The sequence below is a fragment of the Drosophila kikkawai genome, chromosome 3L (genome assembly GCF_030179895.1).
Source record: "Drosophila kikkawai strain 14028-0561.14 chromosome 3L, DkikHiC1v2, whole genome shotgun sequence".
Classification (NCBI taxonomy): domain Eukaryota; kingdom Metazoa; phylum Arthropoda; class Insecta; order Diptera; family Drosophilidae; genus Drosophila; species Drosophila kikkawai.
In genome coordinates, this window is record NC_091730.1 from 5,364,385 (window position 1) to 5,383,664 (window position 19,280).

General features: G+C 43.2%; 5 protein-coding genes across 8 annotated transcripts in view; 2 read left to right on the top strand and 3 right to left on the bottom strand.

Annotated features, from left to right (window-relative positions):
- app (Palmitoyltransferase app) overlaps positions 1-5,037 on the bottom strand; it is a 62,216-nt gene extending 57,179 nt beyond the window's left edge. For 3 of the 4 annotated variants that reach the window (XM_017165767.3, XM_070284942.1, XM_070284939.1), the window contains exons 1-2: positions 4,984-5,037; positions 2,755-3,078 (exon numbers count right to left, since the gene is read on the bottom strand). The gene's annotated coding sequence lies outside the window, so the exon portion shown is untranslated. The remainder of the gene's footprint in view (positions 1-2,754; positions 3,079-4,983) is intronic. The other variant, XM_041777347.2, reaches the window with a different exon arrangement.
- A 903-nt stretch (positions 5,038-5,940) lies between these two features.
- LOC108073986 (uncharacterized) lies at positions 5,941-7,817 on the top strand. The gene is made up of 2 exons (XM_017165838.3): positions 5,941-6,108; positions 6,204-7,817. Exons 1-2 carry the CDS (start codon positions 6,088-6,090, stop codon positions 7,653-7,655), a joined length of 1,473 nt encoding a protein of 490 aa, XP_017021327.1. The 5' UTR covers positions 5,941-6,087; the 3' UTR covers positions 7,656-7,817.
- Positions 7,818-8,563: 746 nt separating this feature from the next.
- On the bottom strand, positions 8,564-10,167 carry Pbgs (Porphobilinogen synthase). Its single transcript, XM_017165839.3, has one exon. The coding sequence runs from the start codon at positions 10,105-10,107 to the stop codon at positions 9,121-9,123; it is 987 nt and encodes a 328-aa protein (XP_017021328.1). The 5' UTR covers positions 10,108-10,167; the 3' UTR covers positions 8,564-9,120.
- A 540-nt stretch (positions 10,168-10,707) lies between these two features.
- Ube3a (ubiquitin protein ligase E3A) lies at positions 10,708-15,045 on the bottom strand. The gene is made up of 8 exons (XM_017165780.3): positions 14,433-15,045; positions 14,129-14,377; positions 13,212-14,077; positions 12,916-13,157; positions 12,294-12,854; positions 12,050-12,231; positions 11,499-11,991; positions 10,708-11,440 (listed from the first exon to the last, which is right to left on the bottom strand). Exons 1-8 carry the CDS (start codon positions 14,510-14,512, stop codon positions 11,102-11,104), a joined length of 3,012 nt encoding a protein of 1,003 aa, XP_017021269.1. The 5' UTR covers positions 14,513-15,045; the 3' UTR covers positions 10,708-11,101.
- Positions 15,046-15,143: 98 nt separating this feature from the next.
- LOC108073955 (protein FAM91A1) lies at positions 15,144-18,518 on the top strand. Its single transcript, XM_017165781.3, has 2 exons — positions 15,144-17,187; positions 17,244-18,518. Exons 1-2 carry the CDS (start codon positions 15,333-15,335, stop codon positions 18,221-18,223), a joined length of 2,835 nt encoding a protein of 944 aa, XP_017021270.1. The 5' UTR covers positions 15,144-15,332; the 3' UTR covers positions 18,224-18,518.
- The last annotated feature ends 762 nt before the right edge of the window (positions 18,519-19,280 follow it).

Below are 19,280 nucleotides of genomic sequence, written 5' to 3' on the forward strand. Positions count from 1 at the left end.
TTGCTTAAAAGGTTGTTTAAGTACGATTTTTGAATAGAACCTTAGTATCTAAGCTTAATATTAATTTCTAAAACCCTTCAAGACTAATTACCCTTAAGCATTGAGTTATCAAGTTTATTATTAATTCAAGGTCCACACAATTTAACACACTTTAAGAGCCCAACATGGCATCTTAAACAATTACCCCTAAAAGCGAGATAACTCAACCCCGAGACCTTACAAATAATATGCATGTCAAGTAAGTGTCCCCTTGGTGCAGTAAAACCGTTTGAATATGGTATTATGATCTGTGCTAAAGCTGTTTACAAACCGCCCGTCCAAGACCCGCTAATAAAAACAAATCCACGCCCAGCTAAACGCATTCAAAAAATACAAAAGAAAAAAAAAACAGAATTCAGCCAATAAAAAAGCCAGAGAATGGTAAAAAATGCATGATTCAAGCCGTAAAAAAAACCAACAAAACGACCAGGACAGCCGTTGTCCTCGGGACACCCCAAAAAAATAAAAAGGGACAACGCTGCGAGCTTTTCCATGAGTCACCAGCTTGGTTTTTAAGTGGGTCGGCCAGCGTTTCATTCACGCACGCGAAGGTAGCGCTAAAAGCCAACCCAAAATAAAATCAGCTTAGGCCGGGTCCAAATCGAGAGTTATATATGGTGCTTTTTTTTAGGGGTTGTTGCAGCCCCTAGAATAAATTGGCGAAATAAATGCAAATGCATGTGTGTGTCTGAGGGCAACGCGGCGCATTAGTAATGTAATTTGATTTGATTTTTATGTTCTGGGCAGCTCCATTCGAGGGGTAACAGGATTTTTATGTCCGCCTAATGGCCATAAACACACGAACACACAAAATTATCGCAGCTGCCAGGCTAATTGTGAACAAGTGATTAAGTTTAATTGCAACAGATAAAAGTACAGCACTTGCGGCGGCTTCTGTGCGTATCTCTGCAACCCATAATAATAATGCTATATGGTATATCCTGTATGCTATATGCTGTATGCTATATGCTGTATGCTATATATGCTATATATGTATGTGACCCATCAATCATGAATACAAAAATATACCGACGCCGCCAGCACTCGACAAGCTAAGCGGCTTTTGTTATGCAAATTGTTTGGCTCTCCAGGGGAAAATTGAGGAGGAAATTGGAGTGTCACGGGGGTCAGTAATAAAAATTCACAAGTCAAAAGTCTGCTGCAATTGGCAAACATTTCGAAAGCCACTTTGCAATGCGGATTAAATATCAGAGACCAGAGAGCACAAGTGCACACCAAAAGTTATTGCAAAATATTTCACTGGTAAAAGCTAGTAGCTTACAATTAAATGCATATAAATACAAAATTTGTTTTCCTTATGTTTGACCAGTAGTTATTTACAATTAAACTCTGACCAACCGGCCATGCATATTTCTAATTTATTTTTGCCAAAAACTACTGTGTGTGAATCAAAATATTGCACATTGTTCATTCAATTTGATTGTGCAAAACGGCAAAATAATTTTCGGAAAAACGACTGACAAGAGGAAAATTCTATTTACCCCCCTTGACCCCTTCGATGGATGGTATCTCTTGATGGCGTTGTGCAAATTGAAACTAATTAAAGCCGAGTAATGAATTTATACATCCACTGAACTGAGGAGCTCTGAATTCTCCTCCTACAATTGGATTTGCAATTGTTAAAGCTCGTTCTCGATTACAATCGTTTCGGAACTCGGATTAATTGCATTAAAATTCGTAATTACAGTAGATTTAATAACTGCCACTCAATACCATTTCAGTCTGAAATCATCAATGGGAACTCTATAACGCGTGTGAAATTAACTTATTAAAATCGGCGAACAAAAGCAATACCTTTTCGCTTTCCCACATCAAGTGCCAAAAGCCGTTAATACACATTAATTATCTCTTTGCAACAAAGAACTCAATGGAAATTGTAATTTTATGCAATGGAATTTTTGGGGTTTTAAAGAATTTAACAAAAAGATTGTTGAGCATTCTTTTTTTTTAATTGCTTTTTTGAGCTTAAAACAAGAAAGTTGGTAGAAAAATACATATAAATATTAAATTAACGTTTTGCGGAAATAATTGTATGCCGACTATCTCACAGTTATTAGACAAGAATAAATATATGCATTAAAAGTTGTCTAACAACATGATAAAATAGTAATGACTACAGTTTTATTTGAGTAGAAATGAATCACAAGATCAAGAACAATGTTGTTTAGATTGGAATTTCATTAAAAGGCTTACAATATAGTCACAAAATAATAGAGAATCCAGATTTGTACACATCTTTAAAATAAATCTTTATAATCCAACCATTTTCTGTATATACTTTTTTAAAAGCTTACAACTATTAAACCGAGATAACCAATTAGTTACATAAATTCCCCTTGCAAATAGATATTTACCCAGTAAATAGTTCCCTTGTTCGTGGAATATTTATTTGCCAACGATAATACTGATATCTGTTAATTTTTAACCGCATTATCGATGGGCTTTCGTGTACATCGTAGCCCACTTGTATTGAACTTACTCATCGCACATTATCGGCAATATCGCAAGTAAACAAATTCACACAATGAGAGTTACTAACTGGGTCTCGTCTATGAATACCCGTACGTAGCCCTCAATGGGGCAAATACAAGTGGGCGGCGGTATTTCGAAATAGTACTCCAAAAAGCGGGGCCAGGGTCAGGGGAATGTTACACGACAATGGCAAATACATAAGTTTAACTGAATAAAACTCACCTCGGCTGCAGATTGTGTATTTAATTTAAGCGATGAGTTGTTGCCAGCAGTTGAAACAGAGAAACATTGACCTCGGAACACTTTTCGACATTCGCCTTCGATGATGATTAAATACTTGCAGGTTTGTCAATTACACGCATTAAAATATAGGTTTGTTTTTAGATATTTTTATAGATTTTTTCTTTGTAGATTTTAAGTTAATTTTTTTGGTTTATAAAAGAACGACCCGGGTTTTTTGTAGTTTATAAGAATAAGTTTCACGGATTATATTGGTTTGGTTCACTTCATTAATATAAAAACAGTTTGGATTTGGGTATTTCAAAGCTGAAATGGCAAGGAATTTGATCACTTTATTAAATACAATTTTTTATAAATTATATTTATTGCAAAGAGTATTTAAATATTCATATATTTTTATGTACTTCTCAAATTTCAAATTTGTTTGGTTTACTTTATGTGAGTTTTTTAAGACCTGAATTTTCAGTAAACAACCTTAGCATTTGAACTCCACAAAAAGTTTAATAACATCTCAACGACCTACTAATACAAGGCGGAATAAAAATGATTTAATTTAATGGGCCTGCGTGCGTGAGTTAGTCGCACTGCCTAAATAAAAAGCACCGAGCTGGAGCCCGAGTTCGAGGTGTAAAATGAGGTAATTTCGTATTTAAAAGCCAGAGAGACTAGGTAAAAAACACAGACAAAAACAAAACTGAGGCTAAGGAAAAACCAGTTTCTCGATGATAACAAGATGGAAACGAAAACTAAAGGGCAGAGGGAAAGACGGATAAAAAGAGAGAAAGAAGGAGGACAAACCGGAAAGCTAGAGACACTAACAACAACAACAAAAGGCTTGTCCAGAAAGCGAAAAGTCTAACTGTATTTCTTCTTTAAACAAATCACAATCGCAAGCACATGTAGCCGCAAACACACACACACACACATTGGTGGAATATTCAATGAAATGAAAATAACAAAAAATCAACGACCCGCCGATGCAAAGACAATTTGCAAAGACAGTCTCGACAGACGCACTCACACTCAAGCAAAGCCGTAAAAGGCAAACACAGCAAAGTGAAACAATCCGTAGGGAATAGAAAACACAGCACGTTCGATCCAATTAAATATAGTTGACAACTTTAATTCAAAGCAAATGGCAAACATAGAGTGTAGCCAGCAGTAGGCTTTATGGATTTTTTTAAATTTTTGGCGTCACCGTCGCGCTCTCTTGCTCTCTTTATTTGCCTGTTTCTTTTGTTGCTCTGCATGTGTGTTTCTTGTTCTGTTTGTTGCTTCTTTTTCCGTGCGGTGTCTCGCTCTGTCTCGCTCGCTCCTGCACAAACGAGAAACAAAGTCAAATTCTCTGAGAAATGCACATATTTTTTTCGAATATTTCTTTGCCTGCGAGAGGGAAACAAAAACAACAACACGCAATCACAAACACAAACACAACTGCCAGCGCGCCTTCACACACAAACACACATTCCAACGTACTCGCACACTAGCACAGCTCAAATTAGTCGGAGGCAACAACAATAAACGCTGACTGTCGATTGTTATTTAAACACTGGAGCATTTCGCCTTTTTCCCTCGTTCTTTTCGAAAAGCCACGCGACAAATGTAACAAATTGAAGGCGAATTGAACAAAAACACAAACATGGCACAGTTCCGAATAAAAACAGCAACAAAAACAACTGAAAAATCAAACACTTGAGGCGGCGCGACGCGGGGGAAAGAGACGGCAGAGCGCAAAGACAATGACAGCTGAGTGTACGTGGAAGCGGCGACTTTTCGATTTGTTTTGTTTCAATTTAACCAAAAATCTCGTCGCATTGTTAATTTCCCATTAATGTTTGTTTTTATTGCAACGCGAATTGGCGCACTTTTTCCGTCGGCAGAGGCGTAAAGAATTTATATAAAAACAAATGCCCGGAACGAAGCAAAAATCGCGGAATAATTCGATTTACTATATATTATTTGTTGTTTTTTTACAATTGACAACGGCAAAAGATATGGCCAGCTACCGCCTGCTTTCCATATTTTCTTTTATTGTTTAAAACACACGCGGCGAGAGGCTTGAAATTGTTTAATAAAAGCGGGATTACTCAAAATAAACAGCTAATTTCAACGTAAAAAATCTAAGAAAAAAGCTGGTTTTAAATAATAATTTCTTGTATTTTTTTTTATTTTTAATTTCAAGTATAAAATATTAAATCGGTCGGGACAAACAGTTTTGTTTTAAACCAACGCGCAGCACAGAACCTCTCCGACTCGCTACTAAAATTGAACTAACGAACTGAAATACCCTGAACGCTGAAACGAATACCCTACGAATACGAATACTGCCTTCATACGACCTCACCACCACCCACCGCCTCACCACCCATCACCTCTCTACTATGCCGCGCAATTCAAAGTGTATTTTTTAATCGAATCAACAAACGGTTCGATTTAGGGCCAAATTATTAAAAGTTTTTTTACAAAATGCCTAAAAATTAGTATGTTTTTCTAGACGCACTATAAATTTAAATAACTATTTTTAAATGCTTTACCTTTCCTCTTTATTTCGTGAAAATCGACAATGAAATACTATTTAATTTAATTTTAAAAAATCAACTTTAATTTTCTTTAAATTCTTAAATTTTTTTTATATTTTTTAGTTTTCATTTATAGTTAGCATGCATATAATTAATATTTAGCATGAGTAAACGTTCAAAACTACGATAAAAAAATTAATATTAAAAAAAATATAGCTTTGCTTATCTCCGATATGAACATTTTTTATTATTTTAAAATTTCGGTCTTAATTTTAATTAAATCGAATGATAAATAAAAAAGGCTCGATACATATTCGATTACGATAAATATTGTAAAATGTCAAAACAAAGTAAAATTACCTCATCAACGGACGATCTGGTACTTTTGGTCGCTCATGCATTGGCGATCTGGCAACGCTGGTCGCTAATGGCACGAGCGACCAGAGTTGCCAGATCGCCAGTGCATGAGCGACCAAAAGTACCAGATCGTCAGTGCATGAGCGACCAAAAGTACCAGATCGTCCGTGTAAAAGTAAAATGTCAAAACAAAGTAAAATTACCTCATCAACGGACGATCTGGTACTTTTGGTCGCGGCGTTGCCAGATCGTCCGTGCATGTTAACATGAGAGTAACAGAGTCGCCATTCAAGCCAGTTTTATCGATAAAAACGCCATTTTCCCAACACTGTCCCAGAGAGCAGCTGATCGATCAAACAAAAAGAATTTATACACAAGAATTGAAGGAAAAAATGCGCTGCATTTAGAAAGAGAAAGTATTTATTGATTAGCCCGCGAAATGGACAAAAATCTGGATGAGGTGAGTTTATAGAACATACTCTCAGCGAATTCATCGCCTAATCATTGTTGTTTTCCGCGCCGTCGCCCTTTTCCACGCCCACGCCCCCGCTGCAGGTCAAAAGCATCGTACAAAAAAAGTTCAATGAAATCCGGGCGGCACTGCATATGCGAGAGAAGCTGCTGCTGCGGCAACTGGAGGTCATAGCAAACACCCGGAAGCAGCAGCAGCTGGTGAAGGAGAGCACCCAACCGGAGAAGGAGCAAAGTGGCGTGAGGTTCGTCGCTGGCGAGGGAGGCGCCGACGACGATGACGACGTGGAGGAGAAGCTGCTGACCGCCATTCGTAGCTACGGTCACTTCCTGCTGGACAACAGTGACATGCAGCTGGCGCTGCAGGATTACCGCACCGCGGGCCTGCGGAATGAGGACTACATTGAGCCCCTCGACGACCACGAGACGATGTACAAGTGCCTGCAGGACGGGAATGTTGCCTACTACGACCTGGATGAGGACGGTGCCCCGCCAGAGGCCATAGTTGTGGACTTTTCGCGTAACCGAACTCTGGTAGAGGAAAATGCCAAGAGGTCCATCATAAATATCACACTGCAGGAGGCCAAGGAGCTGATAAGAAAGGCCAAGATCAAAAGGGAAACCTATGTGCCGCCATTGAACCTGGAAGAGTTGGACGATGAACTGGAGTCTTCCATTGCTGAGGCCGTCTCGAGTTTGGGTCGCGAAACCTCGGCCAAGTCCAAGGGCAGCGTCCAGGAGCCGCAGAAGAAGACCCGAAAGCAGCGTTTCAAGCCAAAGATTACCATTAACAATTGCAATGGCACCATTAATCTGCGCAACATTGCCAGCCTGACCATCAACTGCGCCAACGAAGAGGCCGTGAGCGCGGAGATACCACTGGCCAAGTCCGCCGATTCCAGCATCACCACCGAACCATCCAACTCGAACTCCACACCCACGACCACCGCCTCCAGTTCGAATTACTCCAGCAACGCCAGCTCGCGTTCGCAGTCCAAGAAGCAGAAGGTGGCCACCAAGAAACAGGAGCGAATTGAGCGAGAACCCAGCTCGGAATCCACTCCCACTCCGGGTCAGAGTCAACGCTACGAGGAGACAGACATACGCGACGTGACCTGTGACTTTTACAATCGTCTGCTCAACGAAATCAAGAAGAGCATGGTGGAGAAGCCGCGCAGAACCTGTCACCAGGTCTCAGCGGAACCTGTTCAGGCTGTTGCCGCCGATTCCAGTTGCGATGCCAACTCCAATCCCCAGGAATCGGCACCTTCCAAACAGGAGCCCGTCTCCACTACAACTATAACGCAGAGCAGCGAGTCCTTGGGTCCCCAGCTACAGCCCGGCAAGCGGCTGATCCTCAAGAACTTTGAGAATCTAAAGATCATACTTGAGGCCAACAGTGGGGATGAGGACTCCTTCCATCCCGTGCAGATTGAGCAATGGCTGGCCGAGATCATCTCAGAAACTGACCTGGAGCCCATGCAAAACACGGATATCCTGGAGCACAGTCGCATCCACAGCAGTGAGAGTCCCTAAAAAGTATGGGAGATTCCTAAAAATGAGATTCCAAACCCAAATTATCCTTAATGCACTCTCAGTATTTGATCTTTTTTATGCTTGTAACTAACTTTTAATGTTACAATTTGTAATTGTAACTTTATCATTTTACTTTTTAAAATTTTAGTTTTTTAATTTTAATTTTTAATTTAAGATTTAATTTTAGTTAGCTTCAAATCCGAACCCCTGAAAGACATTCTCTTGTTTTTTTAGTTTTTAAACTTGAACCTATTTGGCGGAATTTGAAGTATAGGGTTTTGTATTCCTTATATTTCGTAGAATCGAAATTGTTTAGTTATTTTTTCATTTAATTTCCCGGAATTTGAAGTATTCATTTCTAACTTAGTATTAGAAATTTTTAAGACCTTTTGTTAAAGGTAATGTATTACCTGTGAAAATCTATATAATCCTAAACAAAAACAAAGCATTTGTTATTGTAAACTCAACAGATTCCTAAGGTTCCATTTTAAGAAATTCTTAAACGATATAATAACCCAAATAATCTTAAATTACCAATCATTTTCCGCCTAATTTTAATCTTTTCCTTAATGTACTTAAAAAGCATTTAAGTTTGTGATTTTTTATAATTTCCTTCAAGACTTGAACTTGTACCAATTTAGCCAAGTAAGCTCTATCTCTCTCCCAGGCAGTGTGTTCAGTGCTCACCGTAGCCCCATTTGTAAATGCAATCGAAGAGTCCCACATTATTAATTAAAGTGTTAATTGCCATTCTCACCTAAAACTGGTTACTTTCACTTGAAGATCCGGTTGATCGACAGCTTGAATTTCGCCATATAATTGATATTCGGAGTGTATTTTCTGGCTGGGCCCATTAGAATACCAAAACAAGACGATTCCGATTATTGATAAGACCATTAAAATATACATTCTAGTTGTGTGTGTGTGTATTTGCGGCGAATGGAGCAAGGCACTCGTAACTATAAAGTACAAGTAATGTTGATTGAACATTAGAGTGGACCTACTACAAGCTGCAATTTTAGGATTTTTTAAAGATTTTGTAACAATGCTCTTTCAGTGGGAGTTGGAAAGGGTTGTAGCTCTAGGTGCTATGCTATTTTTCCGTAACATTAAATTAGAATTTTCAAAAACATAAATTTTAATGATGGTTTGAATGAATATCTATAAAAACACAGGTAGGAACTTATAGGTATGACAAACATTTAAGTACTTTGGTTATAAAAACTACATAAAAACTTTTAGAAACCTTTAAACTTAAGCCTAAAATTTGGCTAATAATAAAACATATAATTATTAACCTTTTAAAATCTTAAAATTGCTTTAAGTCATGGAAATTGAAACTTATATCAAACCAGTTATTCCTTTAAAATAACAGTAATAGGTCCACTCTAATCCACATAGACATGGACTGAACACGAAGACAAAGGTTGCACCATTGAGGTAGAGAGGCAGAAAGGTATAGCAACTACTTAACCCTGCCCGTGATAATGTCCAAAAGGAAGGGCGTGTAATAAGTGATGATGCAATCGGCGCCAGCACGCCGAAAGCCCTTCATGGCCTCCAGCACGGCCTCCTGGAGATCAAAGGCTCCTGCCTTGGCGGCATGATACAGCATCGCATACTCCCCGGACACTTGGTACACATACAGCGTATGATATGGATAGGAATCCTTTGTTGACCGCAGTATGTCCAGATACGGCATGCCCGGCTTCACCATCAGCATATCCGCTCCCTCGGCCACATCCCTTTGAATAGCTCTCATGGCCAAGCTCCTGGATCCACTAGGCAGTTGATAGCACCGACGGTCACCAAACTTTGGAGCCGATTGCGCCGCCTCCCGGAAGGGACCATAAAAATTAGAGGTGAACTTGGCGGAGTAGGCCAGCAGGGAAACACTATTCATTTCCGCATCGATCAAAGCCTGCTTGATGGCCTTCACCCGGTTGTCCATCATGTCAGAGGGGGCCACTATATGGGCACCGGCTTTGGCATAGGCCACTGCAATCTCTGCTATCCTCTTGATGCTGGGACCATTCTCCAAGCCATTCTCGCCCAGCAGACCGCAGTGTCCATGGGAGGAGTACGGGCAGATGCAGACATCGCAGGCAATCAGGAGATCGGGAAACCATTCCCGCAGTTTGGGCAATGCCTTGACCACGGGATTCTGGGCGGAATCCGCATTGGAGGCGTTTTCGTCTTTAAGTTCCGGTTCCACCACACCAAAGAGGAGGACCGAGGAGAGCCCCTTGGCCACCAGTGGCTGCAGGTGCTCCCTGAGACGGTTCAGTCCAAATCGCGAGATACCCGGCATGCTGGCTATGGGCTGGACGTCGTTGTCGTTGCTCACGATGAACACCGGATACATGAGATTGTGGGGGGCTATCTCGCATCCAGATTCCTGCAGCAGGCGCAGGGTGGCGTGGTGCATTCCACTGTGCAGTTTCCGCTCCATGATATTCGTTTTGCCCCAGGTGAAAACAACGTAACAAGAGAAACAACGTCCAATAGAGATGGGAAAACATAGAATTCAACATCTATCGATTATCGATGGGTTGTAGAGCAATCGAAGTATTTATTTAAATTTTAATCAAAATGAATTATATTTCTAGTTGCTTGTCTCCCTTGTCATCAGCAGGTTTCTTTTTTAGTCTGGCTGCAATTTGTAAACTACGTATTTAGCAATTATAAATTAATCTCTTTTGTTTTTATCCTCTTTCTTTCCTCTTTTTCGGCGTCCATCAGAGATGGCAGAGCAGCGATTGTGCTTTCGATTACATTGATGTTGTCCATTAATCGATATATTTATTAGCCATTGTTCGCGCTACGATTTAAAAATTTAATTAAATATCTAATTGTTTTATAAATGATTTTTAAATAGAGAAAAAAAAAGCTTGGACATTTTTATGCACGTATTTTCCCAAAGTATATAAAAAAGTATGTAGCTACAGGTTTTGACTAAAATTTGTAATTGTATAAAAATAAACGAGCAATTTACTTAATTTTAAAAATTATAAATAAAATTAAGAAATAAAACATTTTATTTTTTTTGGCGCACAACTTCCAAATTTATTTAGCAAAATATTCAGCGGGTTGCGACTTAAATGTTTTTGGGAGTTTACATAGGTGAATGCGGTATGTAATGTAGTAGTATTTACAATTAACTGGGCGACAAGGGTAAACAAAATCGCGTGCGCCCGTTCGGTGATCACTCGCTCTCGCCATCGCGCCAGAAATTGAGCATATATTTATTTGTATGTATATATTGTCTCATTGAACAGGTCGTATCAAAAATAAATGGGAGAACCCAAAACGAACTCAAACCCATTACAAATTTTCTCCTTCTTCATCTCAGACAGAGAGAGAGAGAGGTGGTAACAGTTGCGATGACAGACTTGGACTTGGACGTTGGTCATGTGTGTGTGTAAGAGTGAGTGTGTGTCTTTAGTCTACAGCATGCCAAAGCCCTTTGAATAGTTGATGGCCTTCAGCAGGCGCTCTTCCAGTTTCTCCCGACTGCTGTATTCCGGCAGCAGCAGGACATTGAAGCAGGTGTGCGAGGTGGGCAGACGATCACTGTCCGGACCGTGGCGAGTGATTAGCAGCCGCAGACATTTCAGCCCGCCCACTGGTACACGCGCAGAGCCTGTGGTGAATTCAAGCAGCTTGCGCTTCGACTCGTTTGGCATGGCATGAACGATGCTCCAAAAGTCCTGAATGATTTGCGTTTCATCCGTGTAGCCACCCTCGTACTCCGTCGAGTGCTCCAGTTCCACGAAATCAAACTCCTAAAAAGGGTATAAATAAATAACATAACAATTTTCTTCTAAAAAACTAAATACTCACCCGACTGCCGCAGACAAGCATCTCGATCTCTTCGGGCCGAAAGAGCAGCTTTAAAGGCGACTCATCCGTCACCATTTCGAAGCCTTTTCGGAAGGCATTAAACTGCTGTTGAATATTCATGTTCAGCAGAAAGTCACTGTACAGGTTCACAAACAGCTGCTTGTTGTGCTGCCCCACCAAGACATCCTTGCCATGGGGCACCAGTTCGTGTTCCACCATCTCCCCAAACACATTGCTGTAGCTAATCTTGAAGGTCTGATCGAACACCTCCTCCATGTCCTCACCCTGGTAGTCCAGCATGGATTTTAAACTCTTATAAAGCGTGGGACTCCAGTCGTTGAGGTCGGCAAAGGTTCCACAATAACCCATCAGCTTACGGTAGACCACCATGGGAAAGTTTACGGCCAGGATAACATTGTTGTAGATCGCCAGGCCAATGATAATCCCAATTAAAGTGAATTGAGCACCATTCTCAAAGGGTGTGGCATTGAACCTTGAATAGGAGATATTGGCAAGGGTTTTTTTTAAGTTTAAAGAATCTATATTCTTACCACATATTATTGGTCTCTTCCTGCTGGACAAACATGCCGAAAGCTGGATTGAAAATCTCCTCCACAATTAACTGGAAGAACTCTTTGGATACGCCGCCCTCATCGATGCCCTGCTCGCCAACAAACTCCACCACCAGCTGCTTCTTGAGATCCTTGGGATTGCTCATGGCCACCAGTTCCAGCTACGGAAATGGGATAATAAATATTAATATAAATAACAATCTTATTAAAATGATATACGCACTCCGATGAGAGCATCGTTTATAAGCTGATCCCGGCGCACCGTCAACTTAAGATCAGGCCGGGGTGTGCCATCCTGACCATCCTGCCCAAAGTTGTTGAGCATGGAGTAAAGCGAGGAGTAACGCTCGCTGTACATCCTCATCCGACTATCGTAGTATAATGCATCCACTTTGGTCGCCGGCGTAAGGATAAAGGCGTAGAGCATAAAGGAGAAATAGTTGGTTTGGCCCGAGCCCATCTCGCTCTCCATGGCCAGTGTCTTGTATGAGAGGTAGTCGTGGTGCATCTGTATATTCTCGCTAAGAGCCTCGTTGTAAAACTCCTCCAGCGGCACCAAAGGTCGCCGGCAATCAATGGCCGACACTTGCAAAGCCTTTTCCAGCTGATCCTCGGCGAACTTGGGCATATGCGGCTGATGAACCGAGCTGTAAACAAACAAATCATCCTCAACGGGTCCACTAGAGGATGAAGATGTGGCTGGTGTCTCCGCCCGATCCTCTAAGGGTATCCGGCAAGAGGGGAGCTCCAACTCGCTAGCCAAGATGTTGGCATAGAAGACAATCTAGAGGGAGAGTAAATGAAGATTAATTGGTTGCTTTTGAAGGTTTAATCTCAAGTATTACCTTTAAAACTTTGGTCATGCCTATAATGGAACCGTTTTCTCGCATGGATTCCTCGTCTAGGAGTACTTGTAAGGTGATTTGCTGCTGGCAGGCAGCCACCAAAGTCTGCAACTGATCCGGGCAATGTGCTGCCCAGATCCTGGCCAGACGCGCCTGTGCCGGCACGGGCATGCTGGCTGCCGCTTGACACAGCTTGGGCAAGGCCCGATCCAGATAGTCAATGTCCACCACGCTGTTGTTTGCTGTTATTAAATGTAGATTATTTAAAATTAATTTATTTAATTTATAAAACTCACTATTGGTGGCCAGGTCGAAGCATATGACCAGGCAGTGGATCACCTTCTCCCAGTCGGGTCGCATGTATTGCACCCATTCCGCCAGCTGGATAACACTGGTGGTCAGCTTCTCTGTAATGGCACGGGTTTGGCAGACGAAAAGCAGCCTCTGTACCCGTCGCAATCCCTGAAAATCCACCATTGTGTCGCTGCTCTGGGACTTATCCTCACCCTCCGCTTGGGAATCTGCTTCAGGTTGAGCCATTGGCACATCCTCGTCCTCGGTTTCAGCTTCGGTTTCGGTTACCACCACAACTTCCCCTGAGCAAGCCGCCTCCGAATCTCCTCCAGCTGCCTCTTCCTCTTCCTTTTGTGTACAATCCTCGTCCTTGTCGTGCTCGCCCTCTAACATACGCAGCTGTTCTTTGTTTAGAGCCTCTGGTGGATTATCCAGCAGCTCCTGCAGACTACTAGAAGCCGCTGGTTCTGCGCTGCGCACGAAGCTCTTACTCAGTCGATCCACGAAGGAGAATACATCGCCAATGGCGTGGCAAATCCTGTCGTAGCTGTCCGCCGCCCTGCATTGCTCATAGAGAGCTATCAGACTATTGGCATCCAGGCTTTGGACTGGGGGCAGGGTGGGTGTACAAGGTCCAGAGCCAACGGATAAGGGCTCGGCGACAAGATCCAGCTGCGGTAGACTTTGGACAGGTATGGAACTCTCAGAAGGAGCAGCAGCAGCCGCCGCCACCACAACGGCAGCTGGAGCGCTTTGCGATTGAGTGCTGGTGGTAGTGGTGGTACTGGCAGAGGTGATGGTGCTGGTGGAGCTGCCGCTGCTACTACTGCTGCTGTCGTTCGGCGAGAGCATGTCCACATCCTGGGGGCTAAATAAGAAAGAGATTAAACCGAATCAGATGATATGGATATGTCCTTACCTGCTGGATGCCGAAGCAGACGCCTCGCAGAGCTGAGCATCTTGTGAAAAAAGTTGCAGGGCCTTGGCAGCCACCTCATTGGGCGTCATGGGCGCGACCTTGCCGCTGGATGCGCAGTTATCATTAGTGCAGTGGGCGTTCCCACAGCCGGACTGCAGCTGGTGGAAGTATCTCTGTATCAGACTGCGCACAGCCGAACGCTTCATTTCTGGCGTGGCCCGACCAGCAGCCGCTCCAGATCCAGAAGCACTAAAGGATTGAGAATATGTTGACCAGCTTTAAACTAAGGCGCAACCACACTCACCTGGAGGACACACCTGGCAGCTGGTGCTGATGCTGCCGCTGCTGCTGTTGCTCCTCCTCCTCACCGCCGCCGCCACTCATCTTTGCTGAAATTCGCTGTATTCACACCCCCCACACCCGCTTAGGTCTTCCTTTGTTCGCACAAAACCGGCCGAGCGCTTGCCAAGATTCGTGCTCCACAAAACAAAAAAAAAGGGTGCAAAAAAATCGATGTTGATGTCCCTTTTGTCGTCGCTGTGACCTTAAATTCTGTTGCCGCTGCTCCGCTTTCGCTGTCACTGCACCTGTCGCTGGCTGGCTGGCCACGCATCGAGGGTTTCCTGGCCGGCTTCGTTTGGTCCTGAACTTGGAGCGTACACCGTTTATGAACGATTCATAACAATAATCCGACAATTTCGACTAAAAAACGCAAGTGTTTTCAAAGCAATATTGAAAATCATCAGCGGGTGTTGCACAACGCGAAAAGTGACCAAAAGTGTTGGTAAACTACCGATAGGTTGCGCTTGGTTAACGATAGGTTGCCTATCGTTAAAAAAAATACGTTGATAAAATTTGATTACAAATAATTACTTTAAATTATTTTCCATTGTCTAGGAACAGTGCCAAAAAACAGTACAATTAACAATAAAATTATTCAAAATGACGCTATCTGAGGGGCCTGCTAAGGTAGGGTATCCCAAACTTAAATTCCGATAGTTTCCCATGCGATCGACCAGTGTTGCAAGACATCGCCCGCCTTTATCAGCTGTCGCCGTTTTTCCTCTTCCTGCCAACAAATAGAAAAGAAAAATAAAACGCAACTCGGCAGCGGCAGCGGGTGGAAAATATTGGACAGTACTACAGGCCATGGAATGAGCTAGTCTATATAAGCAAAAGATCCTGACCGAAGCAGAGTCCCAAGATGACGGAGCAAGAGGATTTTGCCAGCGGCGGAGGCAATGGTTCCGCAGCTGGAGCCGCTGGCAGCGCTGGAGGAAGCAACTGCCAGAACCAACTGCAGCAGTGCGTGCGTGGGAACGTCTCCTGGCAGCTGCTGCCCGTCCACCTGCGCTCCGTGCTGCACAACAACCAGCGAGATTACGAGAAGTTCGTCTTCAACTACAGCCTCAAGAACCAGCTGCGCTTCAGAGGCAACCTGGCCGCCAAGGTGTTTCGGCGGGAGCAGCGCTACTACGAACTGCTGGTCCAGAAAAGCATCAACGGCTTGGGCGCTTTTCCCTACCATCTGGCCGACATCGTGACCAAGGGATTGAGAGTCACACCCTTCAACTATTATCTGGACGTGCTGGGGCAGCTCTTGCGGAGCGACAAGAGCTATGATACCTTGCCAAACTTCACGGCTGCTGACTGCTTGCGCGTGCTAGGCATCGGTCGGAATGAGTACCTGGCCTTGATCAGCGACTTGAAGACCCACACACCGCGCTCCCTCATCTTCGGATCGCGTCCCAATCCGCTGGACTTCCTGCCGCGCTTTCCCGTCCGCATACACATGGAGCCCTGGTGGCGACTGGACATTGGCTATGTTCTGGAGGCGGACATCAAGTATTTATCGCCGGCGGAGAGGTCTCTAATCGATGATCTCATAGACTTTGGGGCCCAACCGGCGGGCAAATGTGACCACGAAGTGGTGCACAGCCTGTACAGGAAGGGCCTTGTCTATTTGGATGTGCCCATCAGTGGCGAGGATAGGATCTCCATTCCTCCTCTGCGGAACTTTGTAATGAATCGTGTGAGCGGCGATTATTTTGAGAATCTGCTGTACAAGATCTTTGTGAGTGCGGATGAGCACATGACCATCGCCGAGCTAGCCCACATGCTGCAACTGGAACTGGATAGTGTCAAGCAGGCGGTGTCCTTTATCTGCCGCCTGGGCTTTGCTCATCGGAAGGAGGATGCTGTGCAGCTTCAGCAGCAACAGAGTCAACCCAATCATCCCAGCTGGGAAGGCTACAACCGTCAGCAGACGCCCGAAACGCCACAGATTACGCCCCTGAACTACAACCTACATGCCAACAGCTTTGAGTTTGATCAGAGTCCCAAATCGCCAAAGACACCCAAGGAAAAGGACAAGGACAAGGACAGCAGCTCTATAGGATACCTCTCCTCGGATGGCAACACCAGTGACTTTAGCTTTGCCAATTTAAACACCACGCCCCAGGAGCCAATAACAAGCAACAACAGCGATGAGCAAGAGCTAAGCTCTGAGTTGGAACTGGAGGATTTGAGTGAGCGTACAACCAAACCGCCTGCAGCTGTAGCTCCTGCCCCTGCTCTTCCCAAGAGTGGCAAAAGGGTCGGCTTTCTCTTTGACTCCACGCTTACGGCTTTCCTGATGATGGGTAACCTCTCGCCGGGCTTGAAGAACCATGCAGTCACCATGTTTGAGGTGGGTAAGCTATGCGAGGAGAGTCTGGACAGTTTTCTGGCCGAGCTAGAGCAGGTTTCCCTGTTGGATGCGGAGGGGGAAGGTGATGTCTCCCGCTACTTTGCTCATGCGGTTATCCTACGCTCCACCATCTGCTCGTTGCGGCATTTGGTGCCGGGTGGTTTGGATCTGCTAAGATTGGAGTGCTTGGAGGGCTTGGATAGGCAGACACGAGATCGTGTCTTGGAGAAGAAGTACAAGTTTATAATAGCCGCCTCGCCGCTAACGGCTTCGCTAAGTCACACTTTTAGCATTCCCTATTTTGGGCAATTTCTGCGCAGCTCCGATGTAACGCCCATGTGGAGCAAGCTTTTCTACAATCATATCACAGGTAAGATGTCCTAGATTACAAGATTCCTTTGACGGTTTACATCATGTTTCTTCTAGGCTATGGTCCCCCCAGTTTGCTGCTTTCCCGCGGAACCGTGCTCAAGACTCTGCCCCGTCTATTTCTGGGCTATGGAAAGCTCTTGGTAAACATCCTGCACTCTGACTCGTATGTCCTCAATTCGGAAAACTTCCGTAACGTCAACGAACAACTCAAGAACGGCTGCGTGTTGCTCCAAGGCTATGGCATCCGCACAGCCGGCAATTTACACTACGAATCATTCCCTTTCCAAACCTTGGATCCGCGCCAGGCCAAATGGTCTGCCCATCGAGCTGTACAGAAGCTGGCCAGCCTTTTGGACTTGAGGCAACAGTGCGGCTACATAACATTCCTAAACACAGGGGTGCCGGATCTAGGATGCGAGGATTACGAGCTGCAGGTTCGCTTGAAGCCAATGCAGCGGCAGAAGCGTTCTTCTATCACGACGCCAATGACTAATGTGCCAAACAGCGAGGTGGCTACCAGCTTTCAGTTGAAGAGTCCCGATGAAAACCATTTTGCGGCTACCCCAGAGCATGGACCTGCCAACGAATTCACCTCACCGGATTGCAGTCAAGTGCTGGCCAGCGAGTTGGCCAAATGCAGTCGGGCGGATCTTGTCTCCCAAAGTTCCGTTGAGATCCCCCTGGAGATGACACCATCGGAGGAGCTTCTAGCCCCAACGTTGGAGGAGGAGGACGATGCCACGGAGGAGTGGACCCTGTTGGACGTAAGTTTTGGGGTGCCGCTCTTCGATGTGGACACCAACACGCGCATATGCGAACAGCTGGTCCAAGGACTCTGCAGTGACTCTAATCTGGAGGCATTGCCCAAAGCTGCTGGCCAGGCGCAGGCACTCTTTCTGGAATTTGTACGTCAGTGCTTGTACTACGAGGACGACCCGGCGAGGCAGGTCCTGCAGGCAAGCCGCCCGTTACCACATCCCAGGATAAACCTGGCCTTTGAAAATGGTCACGTAGGCCACTGGAATGGACGTTAAGTCAGCGCCACTTTTAAATGCATTCCCAGAGTATTCCGTTTACACTTGTCCCAGTTTATTTTATCAGTTTGTGTACAGTCTTGGCGGATTTATATTTATATATGCTAACCAACCAGCCAAAAGTCACCATCGCATTCGCCGTCTGAATGAATGTTTGCGTTCTTTTTTAATTAGTTTTGTAAGTTTTTTCTGGGAAGACAAGATTGGCATCATGATGCCCTCCAAACATATACAACACATGCCTAGCTACATAACCTATACAATATTAATGTATAAACAATAAAAACAGTTTGAATAAAAACCGTTTTAAATAAAGTCTATTAATATATTATTAGATTTGGAAAATGGGCAAAAATTTTTTGATTTTTCTAATATTTCATACTTATTCATTAATTTTTTAAATCTATATATTTCTTAATTTTTATTTATTTGTTAATTTTTTTATTTAATATTAATGAATTTTAATAATTTTAAATACGGTCCCTGATATTTTTTGATCAGAGTCAGAGCCCGATAAGCCTTGCCTTATTCCGAAATTTTTTAAAATAATAAATCTATTATTTTATTATTTTTTAAATATTTCAGACTCTATCTACAGATAGCTTTTGATAGTTTCTAGAACGATATTTTATACTATCGCAAAAAATGAGTCATCTCAAATATGTAGGGTATTCATGCAGGGAAAATTTAAACAATTGAATCCTGAAATTAATTTAACTTAATTAATTTACTTAATTAATATATATTTTTCCATTATTGCTCTGTCATACAGGGTATACAAATATCTTAAATATATTTCCTGTACTAAAGCGATAGTTAAAACCCAATCGATAGTGCAGTCGATGTTTTGGCAACTCTTGTTCCACCTCTAGTTCTGATTAGAGCTGGGAAACTATCGATAGTGACACCATTCGATATTTTCGATGTTTTGAAAACGAAAATTCGATACTATCGATAGTATCGTTTTTTTACGATTCTTTTTGCAAATTAAAGTTATAGCAATTTCAAATAGAATTATAATACTATTCAATATGTTTTGACTAAGTAATTAACATAA

What these genes read in the sequence shown, in the direction of transcription:
- LOC108073986 (XM_017165838.3), top strand. Translation starts at nt 6,088, where the DNA reads ATGGACAAAAATCTGGATGAG. An exon ending in TGGACAAAAATCTGGATGAG is followed by an intron (nt 6,109 to 6,203) that starts GTGAGTTTATAG and finishes CCCCCGCTGCAG; the next exon opens with GTCAAAAGCATCGTACAAAA.
- Pbgs (XM_017165839.3), bottom strand. Translation starts at nt 10,107, where the DNA reads ATGGAGCGGAAACTGCACAGTGGAATGCACCACGCCACCCTGCGCCTG.
- Ube3a (XM_017165780.3), bottom strand. Translation starts at nt 14,512, where the DNA reads ATGAGTGGCGGCGGCGGTGAGGAGGAGGAGCAACAGCAGCAGCGGCAG. An exon ending in CTTCGACCTGGCCACCAATA is followed by an intron (nt 13,158 to 13,211) that starts GTGAGTTTTATA and finishes ATTTAATAACAG; the next exon opens with CAAACAACAGCGTGGTGGAC. An exon ending in TGCTTGTCTGCGGCAGTCGG is followed by an intron (nt 11,441 to 11,498) that starts GTGAGTATTTAG and finishes TACCCTTTTTAG; the next exon opens with GAGTTTGATTTCGTGGAACT.
- LOC108073955 (XM_017165781.3), top strand. Translation starts at nt 15,333, where the DNA reads ATGACGGAGCAAGAGGATTTTGCCAGCGGCGGAGGCAATGGTTCCGCA. An exon ending in TTTCTACAATCATATCACAG is followed by an intron (nt 17,188 to 17,243) that starts GTAAGATGTCCT and finishes TGTTTCTTCTAG; the next exon opens with GCTATGGTCCCCCCAGTTTG.